The 9,254-nt window shown below is 43.4% G+C and overlaps 1 protein-coding gene across 1 annotated transcript in view; it reads left to right on the top strand.

Moving 5' to 3' along the window:
• The first annotated feature begins 370 nt into the window (after positions 1-370).
• The window catches only part of MOCOS (molybdenum cofactor sulfurase), a 226,411-nt gene continuing 217,527 nt past the window's right edge, over positions 371-9,254 (top strand). Inside the window, exon 1 of the mRNA XM_086742084.1 lies at positions 371-503. Within this exon, the coding sequence (XP_086598210.1) occupies positions 371-503 (133 nt within the window). The remainder of the gene's footprint in view (positions 504-9,254) is intronic.

The following is a 9,254-nucleotide window of genomic DNA, read 5'->3' as shown; positions in this document are numbered from 1 at the left end:
CGGGGCACCCAACGCCGGCTGCCGCTGCCGCCTAGGCCAGGCCCGGCTCACGGCCCGGCACCGCACACCGCGCCCGCCGCCTCCCTGTTCAGGCCCTAGCCGCCAGCTCAGCTACAGCCATGCGGCTGCGGGCCCTGCCCGACCCCGGGCCCCGCAGCCGCTCCCGGAGCAGGGCGGGGCGCGGGCACCCTCGGCGGCCGGAGGCGGGAGGAGCGGGGGCCGGGCCGGGCCGGGCCGGGCCGGGGCCGGTCGGTGGTAGCGCACTGCCCTCCTGCAGCGCTGCCGGCAGGGAGGCTCGGCTGCGCGCAGAGAGCCGCGCTGGTGTTTGTGTCAGGCTTTCTCTCCTCGCTGCCCGCCTGCGGCCTGCGGCATGGCCGAGGCGCCGCGGGGAGAGCTGCTCTCCTTTCACTCCTTCCAGGCCGCCTACCCCGCCGAGTACGGGTACGACCGCGGCGGCGGCGGCCTGCGCAGCCTCCGCGAACGCGAGTTCCCCCGGCTCCGAGGTACCGCGGGCCGAGTGCGGCCCCGAGGGCTGGGTGAGGGGCGGGGAGGGCTGCAGGGGGCGGGTCGGGGGCGGGGGAGGCCCGGGCCGGTCCCGCCTCGTCTCCCCTCCTCTCTGGGTGGGAAGTTTCAGGTGCGAGGGTGCGAGAGGGGAAGGGGGCACCGCCGGCTGAAAGCAGTGGCCTCGCCGGGCCGCGGGCCCCTCAGCGATGGGGGCCTGGAGGCCGCCCCTCTCCCTCTGGGAAATATTAAGAAGAGGAGGGGGATAAAGACAAATTAAAATGATAAACCAGCTCTTATCTGGTAAAGGTTTGTGCTTAGACAGGTCTTTGTAATCTACTTTTGCAGGTTATATGGATTTTCCCTCCCCTTAACATTAAACATATGCCTGAACATATTAGTTCCGGTCCAATCCAATCGTGATGGATATACCACAATAATTCATTTTACTTTAAAGAGGTAGCAATGCCTGTGATATTAGCACTTCAAAATACTTAGAGAAAAAGCAGCGTAGAGAGCGGAATAAGTAACATCAGTTTGGATGTCCTGAAACTATTATTTAAGCCACTCTTTCTGTTAGAGAGTTTTGCGTTACTGCTCCTTTTTGTCATTTCTTTGAATTTCAGTGATCGAATGCAAGAACAGGCTTTCTCACCCACAGGTGTTTAGTAAAGAATGGAGTTACACTTTGCCTCTAGAGGCATGTGGGAAAAAATAATTTCAAGTAGCAGTCTGAGGAACTTTTCTTCAACTAAGATTCAGGAAGTTAATTTCACAGTCTGGTATTAGTCATATGAGTTGCATCAGTGAAAGTTTGATAACAAGAAACTGCTTGTCCTAAATTAGGGCCAAGATTCTGAAAAGTGTGTGTTTTGTAACTGAAACATTGTTTAAACATTTAAGGAGATGACTTTTCAAAACTCCTGAGAAATCGGGCTCATTTCTTATGAGGCTTCCCAGTTTTGAAATAAAGTGTATCTGCTAATGAATGGTATCTAGTGGACAGAATCATAGAATAGTTTGGGTTGGAAGGGACCTTTAAAGTAATCTAGTCCAGCACCCCTGGCAAGGAGCAGGGACATCTCCAACCAGATCAGGTTGCTCAGAGCCTCGTCCAACCTGACCTTGAATGTTTTCATGGATGGGGCATCTACTACCTCTCTGGTCAACCTGTTCAAGTGCTTCACCACCCTCATTGCAAAAAATGTACTCCTTATGTCCAGTCTGAATCTACCTCCCTCTGTTTTAAAACCATTACCCCTGTGTGTCCTATCACAACAGGCACTGCTGAAGAATTTCTCCCTGTCTTTCTTATAAGGCCCCTTTAGGTACTGGAAGGCCGCTATAAGGTCTTCCCGGAGCGTCTTCTTCTCCAGGCTGAACAGCCCCAACTCTCTCAGCTTGTCCTCATAGGAGAGGTGCTCTAGCCCTCTGATCATCTTCGTGGCCTTCCTCTGGACTCACTCCAGCAGGGTCCATGTCCTTCTTATGTTGGGGGCTCCAGAGCTGGACACAGTACTCCAGGTGGGGTCTCACCAGGGCAGAGCAGAGGGGGAGAATCACCTCCCTCGACCTGCTGGCCACGCTCCTCTTGATGCAGCCCAGGATGCGGTTGGCCTTCTGGGCTGCAAGTGCACATTCCTGGCTCATGTTGAGCTTCTCATCCACCAGCAGTCCCAAGTCCTTCTCCTCAGGGCTGCTCTCAATCCATTCCCCGCCCAGCCTGAATTTTGCCTGGCATTGCCCCAACCCATGTGCAGGACCTTGCACATGGCCTGGTTGAACTTCACAGGGTTTCATGGGTTCACCTCTCCAGCCTGTCAAGGTCAGTCTGGGTTCCCAGATGGAGGTCACTGCAAAGGCAGAGCATCAGGAGTTTACTTCCGTTTGAAAATGTTTTGGCTAATGTAGGCTAGTGAGTTACACTTTGGTCTTGCAACCTACTAAAATAAGACGTGGATGACAGATAATTTAGAATATTTCCAGAAAAAGATAAACAAAACCAAATACAGGGTATAAAATAACACGTGTTGTAATATTATCTAATTGAAGTCACGTAATAGTCTGTGGTAAGGTGACCTAGGTGGCAAATTCCTTCTGCCCTTTGTTTTCCTCTTCAGAATTTTAACGTGTTATTGAATTCATAAATCATTGTCTATTCGTCTTGAAAGCTTGTCACCTCCATGAGGAAGATCAGTGTCCTTAATTGATTGCTGTACATACACGTCGTGTCCTGTCTGGGATTCTTATCTTGAAAACAGGGGCATATCTTCTCGTCAAGATCTTCTGCCTTCAAGTGAGGGCAGTAGTGCCAAATGAAAGGTGTTCAGGGACAGATTCCTAGGCCAGATGTGTAAAGCTAAGTGTCCCCTGCCTTACACATCTGCTTGTCTCACAGCTGGCTGGTTGGACTAGGCTGGGACAGAGTCCAGCAACTGGCTGACAGGAGACCAGTGTGGATGATAAACACGTTGCTTGTACTTATTCCTTGACTTTTATTCCTTCCTTTTATTTAGCCATGTAGCCATATCCCCACTTGCTGAAGGTCTGGCACACTGATGTTGATGTTATAAAGTGACTTTTAAAGCTCAGGTCTTTGCTGCCTTGGTGAAATAAGGTGAAGCAAATGTGGCTGATGTACAGGTTAGCAGCAACCATAGTAAGTAAAGGGGCCTTCGCAAGTGACTTACAAAAAATTCATGGGGCTTTCAGGCGTTTAGTTGTTTAAGCATTTTCAGTGATCTGCCCAAACATGCAGGTTGCTGGATGAGGTAGGAGTTTTCCATCTCTGGTGGCCTTGGGTTGCTTTATGGGTAAGTCCTGATTGGACAAGCACTGATTCCCTAAGGAACCTGTAGCTGTTCACGTGGTTGATCTCTGCTGGATGTCTCCCTACTGCACAAAGGTGCTGCAATTTAATCCCTCCTACTAAAGAGCAATCTTAATTAGTTCCACTAAGCAAAAGAGAATGATCTCTATTTTTAGGTAGTTAAGAGTAATATCTTGCTCTACCTGTTTATTTGGGGCATGCCTTAAAGACTGTTCCATCATTAAAGTTGGATGACAATCCAGATTTTACTGCTTACTTTTTATGTGAACAGAATGTTTGGAGTCCTGTGTAGATATCCATTAACTAAGCCTAATGCTGAATTTTGGAAGTGTCATCTTCTTATGAGCAGCATATGATAATAATAATTATTGCATGTCAATGTATTCACTTCTTCCTGATACTTGGTGGCATCTACTAAGGGAAGGCAGAAACCTTTTCTGTGTCATAAATGTTTGCCTGTATGGTGCTAGTGCTTCTGTTGTAGCTCTAGTATGAAGAGTTGTGCAAGTGCCTGTTGAGAAGAAAGTACAACAGATGTGGATAGGGAACACCGGCTGCTGGACATACTATAAAACCAGTTTTTTCAAAGGTGGTCTACCTGTGGTCCTATCAAAGTCTGTGGGAGTTTCACTCTTGGCTCCATCAGAAGGAGAGTTAGGCTCGTACTCTGTGTGTTGGGGATTTCCCCTTGAGGTTTTGTGAAGGGATAAAAGGAATTACTGTGCCTCCTTGAATCAGCAGGTGTCTGTCTGTTTTGGCACAGAAGCCTTAAACTTTACCTTTTAAGCCAAGATTTATCATCACTTTTGTAATTCAGGGGCTGTTAGCTAATGGCTACAGGAGCCCCTTCTAAAAATACACATGGAGCCTGTGAAACGGATCCCTGTTTCACAGGCAGTAGTGCATGCGCAATATGTGACCTTGACTTTAATCTTGAAAGCAGTGTATCCTTATCTGCAGCGCAGGATCGTAAATTGTACTTTAGAAATGGATAAAGAAATCAGCGGGAGTTTATAGGTTCTGTTGTTAAGTAATGGGGATGAATATGCTTCTGTGATATTTATCATAGTAAAGAAAACATCAGCTTCAGTTTGCATCGTGGATTTAAAAAAGAAAAAGCTATATGTGATTTGTAATGCAGCATTTAATCCCAAGATACCTTTCCAGCTTCAGTTGTGTGCCTGTGTTCTCCTCTAAGATAGCTGTGTCCATTTCAGTGTGAGCTTTCCAAGAGCGATAAGCAGTGGATACCCATCCCCCAAATAAAAATCAGCATGTATTAGCGATCATGTATTCTTTAAGAGGTGCTGACCATCTGAAGGTAGTCTTTGACTGAAGTAAGATGCGCTGTCACATTTAATGTCAAACGTGTTACTGTCCCGTACTTCAACAACAGTCATGTGACAAATCGTGTTACCTTAGTAGAATGAGCAGTTGTGATACGTGTCATTACATGCAACTAGCAATAATAACGTGGCTTGTCTGTTAAACAGAAAAAGAAAGGCAAGCTAAGCTTTGAGTAACAGAATTGGCCTTTGTTTCTTTGAAACTCCAATGATGTCCCATGAACTGGTTGCCTGTAGGAGATCTTATTCTATTGTTCAGTTCAGGAATAGCTGTGTACTGGATCTGACCTTGCACAAAAATAAGACTTTTTACTCATATTGGTGGTAATTATTTGTGCCAGGACTTTTCCTGTAAGTAGGAGAATCGGAAAAGCAGGTCTGCGTGCACTTCAGTTAGTTCTCAGAGGCTCAGTTAGCAAAGGTCAGCTCTGTTCTCTGAGAACAGAAAAGCCTATCTGTTTTGTTACGTGTGGGGAAATCTGGTGTTTTAGCTGCATTTCAGAAGTTAGAAATGCATTCTAGTGTTGTCAGCTTAGAGTAATTTTGTTTATAGGCAGCTGATGCTCACATTTTATGAAACTTGTGAAGATGAGTGTACCGCGAGCCTGAAGAGTTGTGCTCACCACTTGATTGCAAATGTAGGCATGACCTCAGTTTCTCTACTGCTGTGCCAGTTTGTTTGCCTTGCCAAACCAGAAATTCTACCAACCTTGTGTCTGAGGTTTTTTTATTCTTTTTTTTTTTTAGTATGTAATTATTTGGAATAATTTTTGTATCCTAAAATAATTTGCTTTTTTTTTTTTTTATACCTCTGCAGAGGTTTTTTGTATTTTTTTTTTTAAGAACATTCTGTTTGATCTGGTGGCTGTCTTCTGCTTGTGTTTATATTACTTTCTGATTATTTCCTAATCATTAGTAATTTTTACCTGGGGATGAACCTGTTCTTTTTAATCTCTTTTTTTTTCTTTTTATTGGTGAAGACTAAGCGACAGTGTGTGTTCAGCAAAATCTTTTACAGTTAGCTTCTTTAGGCAATATATTCTCTGAGCAAGTTAGCAATATGCAAGTGTCATCATGCCATTTAAAAGCTAGTTTGTTAATGAGGGATAAGCTTATTTTGATTCATTGTTGTCCGCGTTCTGTGCTGAACCAGAAGCAAGTCATGTGCCATTGTCAGATGCAATACTTAATTGTGAGTTCCCTGAAGCCCACCCACCCATTGCTGGCCAGAATTAAGCTAGGCAGCTACAGTCCTGGGAAAGACAGCGTCTCCTGGAAAGGTAAAATGATTTCACCCATGTGCTGAGATTGGCATATGTTAATGTTAATCCAGTGCTTACCTCTCCTGCCCAAGGGCAGTAGAAGCAATGTGCAGGGGAAGGTGCTTTTGTTGTCTCATTGGGAGACTCTGGGTAGCTAGAAGAGCTGCTAATTGTGCTGGAGAATAAGTCTCACTGAGTTAGCTCATCTCTAGCTCATCCTGAACAGAGAAAAAATCTTCTAAGCCTCTTGTTTTGGTGTCTAAAGCTGAGAGCTCCTCCTCCTACCACTGTGCAAGGCTTGTTCACCCTCCCCTCAGCAGCTGTGAAATCTCTGGCTGGTAACCTGCTCCCATCCTCTGTAGCCCTTCTGTCACAATGTGATATGATTTTGTGAAACACATTTTTTCTTTTATTTGGGGGGAAAAGAAAGCAAAAGAAATTATATTTATTGAAAGAGGTTGCTGGTGGACAGTTTGAAATGCTACAAGTCATCTGGGAAGGTGCATTTAGTGGGTGGAGAAGGTATTATAGAAAGGAGCTGTGTTATGGGAAGTGTAACTGCACAACTACGGGACAATTGTTTTGTAAAAAACAATATGTATGCTCATGTAAAGCCTTAATGCTTCCTGTCGATTTCAAGTCAGCAGTAGTTTTCTAAATAAGCTGTTATCTAAAGAATTCTAAAGAAGAAGCGTGTGTGGAACATAAAGTGAATTTAGTACCAAATGCACTAACAGCAACTGTATGTTAGTTTCAGATGTTTTCCTTTGCCTACGTAGAAGTAACAGGTACCGTTAAAGGAATTTCTCACCTTGCATTTCAGGGTTCAGAAGGCTATCAGTGGTCTGCTCTGTGCAGGACTGATCATTCAATTGATCACCCATGGCTGGGTGATCTTTTGCTCTTCATGATGGACATAGCTCCTAGTGAAGGGTAGTCAATTATATTGTCATTGTAATATTTCAGCACTGAATAAAGTTTTAGTTACTTTAAAATTTAGTTGTTAGAGGAAAAAAAAATCCCTCAAAGGTCTTCTCTTTCTGAATTGTATTACTCAGTAATATGTATAATTCAGTTTTAACTTCAGATTTGCTGTTGTAATACCCATATAAAAATGTTCACTGCACCGTTACACTGACTCCATAATCGCCTAAGCCACATAGTACAAGACATTTAAAACTCTGTCTGGAACACAAAAATATAGAAAAAAAAAAAAAAGCAAGGTACCAAACCCTATAAACCTGATACACGTGACATGAATTTTCAGGTGTGTATAGTCAATATAGTCAAATAAATAGTCAATCATTTGGGACTAGGTTCTTTACAACAGGAAATAATAATACATAGACATTAGATTTTTTAAAATAAACACATAGAGATTAAACAAAAATATTAGATTTGGAAGGATAACTTTATGGAACTCCATAGATGCTGCAGGGTATCAGCCACCCATTTAAAAAAATTGCACTTTTAATTAAAAGAGATGTTATCTCTAAAATTAATATCTGTACAAGATGTATATTAATGTATGAAAGTGTTAAAAGTCAGATGTTTTATTTAGAAAAGGACAAGATGCTTTCTTATCTCTTACTAAAATATTGGAAATGCACGAAAATCTTTATCCTGCAGAATCCCACATCAGTGTTGCATCCTTCCTTCCGTTGCCTTTGCTTCCTCTTGGATTCTGCGTTTGTCCTCCTCCATTGTTATGAGGTTGCTATATGTGAGATGTGTATTGATTTATTCCCAGCATGTTTCTGTATATTTTAGTATAATGTTTATGCAACTTGTTTTTTTTTTTAATATGAAATGTAAGATGATTAATTAAAGATTGTATGTAAGCTTTCAGACAGATATGATCTGCTCCTGGTGTCCCTGCACTTATACTGGCATTTCCTCTGCAAAATCAGAATGTGACATGTGAAGCTCTTGTAATTTCCATTGTATGTTACGGTAACAATTCCCATATCTAAGCTACTGGTCAGAATTCAAGGGTACTCCCAGTCTAAGGACAAAAAGACAAACGGAGAGGTCAGTTTTTGTTGATCAGCTTGATTCATTGCATACTTGGTATCAGAGAGATGCCGCAGAGACATCGCTTGGGTGTGAAAAGACTGTCACTGAATTCAGGAAGACCATACTGCAGAGTGCTGCATAGTAATAAGCACTGATATGAGAGGTTGATAAATGGGTAGACAGCACAATATATTTACAGAACAGGAGGCTAGTGGGGTGCTTAACTTGGAGATGATACTTAAGAAGTAGAATGCTGAGCTCTCAAATGTCTCAGGCTTTTTATAATAGGCTGTCTTAGCCCAAGCCACAGGAATATTCAATATTTTCCCTTATATGACATTAAAATACTTGTAAGGTAGGGTTTTTTTTTTTTATTTTTATACCTCACTGAACTTAAAAACTGAACTCAAAATAATTGTTCTTAGAGGTATGTCAACTTACGGTTGGTATAATTTTTTTTTAATCTTCTTAAGTTAATAATGCTGACAGTATTACCATGTCTGTGTACTGATCTGCACACAAACAATTTGGATCACAGACTGGTTCCTGTCACAACTGTTAGGAGACGGAGATGTGGTTTCTGGAGGTAATATGGAAAAGGCCGTGTCAAGAACTGGAGGTGTGGGAGATGGATGTCAGAGTTACAGAGAAACAGGCATATAGTAGGGCAGGGAGGCATAAAGACAGGCCACAAAGCCGTAAAAAGTCAGACTTCATTAGTTTCATTGCTAATGAGGCAAGTCGTTATACTCCTGGCAGTATGCTTGGCAGCCCAGGTAGATCCTGTGCAGTGGTGCTCTGTGCCCCTTCACTTTCTGTCCTGCCATAGAGAAGCAATGGCCTGCGAGGTGCCTCCAATGGGGATGTGACCTCAGGCAGGCAGCTGTTGTGAGAGTGTCATGCAGGAAAGTGTTAAGTTGCTTTTTTTTCTGGTATGTGAAATGTACGTAGAAAATGAGAAGGCAGGTCTTTGGGAGAGAAATCTTTCTCTCCCCGCTATTTTATTTCCACTTTCTTGCTTTCAGGATTGTACTGACTCACTCCTCCTCGTAGCAGCCAGGGCAATATGGCTTTTGGAAGAGAAGTAAAAAATATGTGGTTTCTGTGCTCATTCAGATTAGTCCCTGGAGGAACAGGATCTAAAATGCTTTTAAACGAAAGCTGAGAACATGACTCAACAGAATTTTTGTCACTTATAGTCTTCATAAAAGAGAGAGATATCTAAAGATGTGATATTTTGGTGACATGGTTAGCTGGGCAAGGACAATTACACCACTAAGCTTACTTCTGGCAATATCC

Source organism: Chlamydotis macqueenii, chromosome 2, assembly GCF_036417535.1.
Source record: "Chlamydotis macqueenii isolate bChlMac1 chromosome 2, bChlMac1.mat, whole genome shotgun sequence".
NCBI lineage: Eukaryota > Metazoa > Chordata > Aves > Otidiformes > Otididae > Chlamydotis > Chlamydotis macqueenii.
This window is presented reverse-complemented; position numbering and strand designations above follow the sequence as displayed.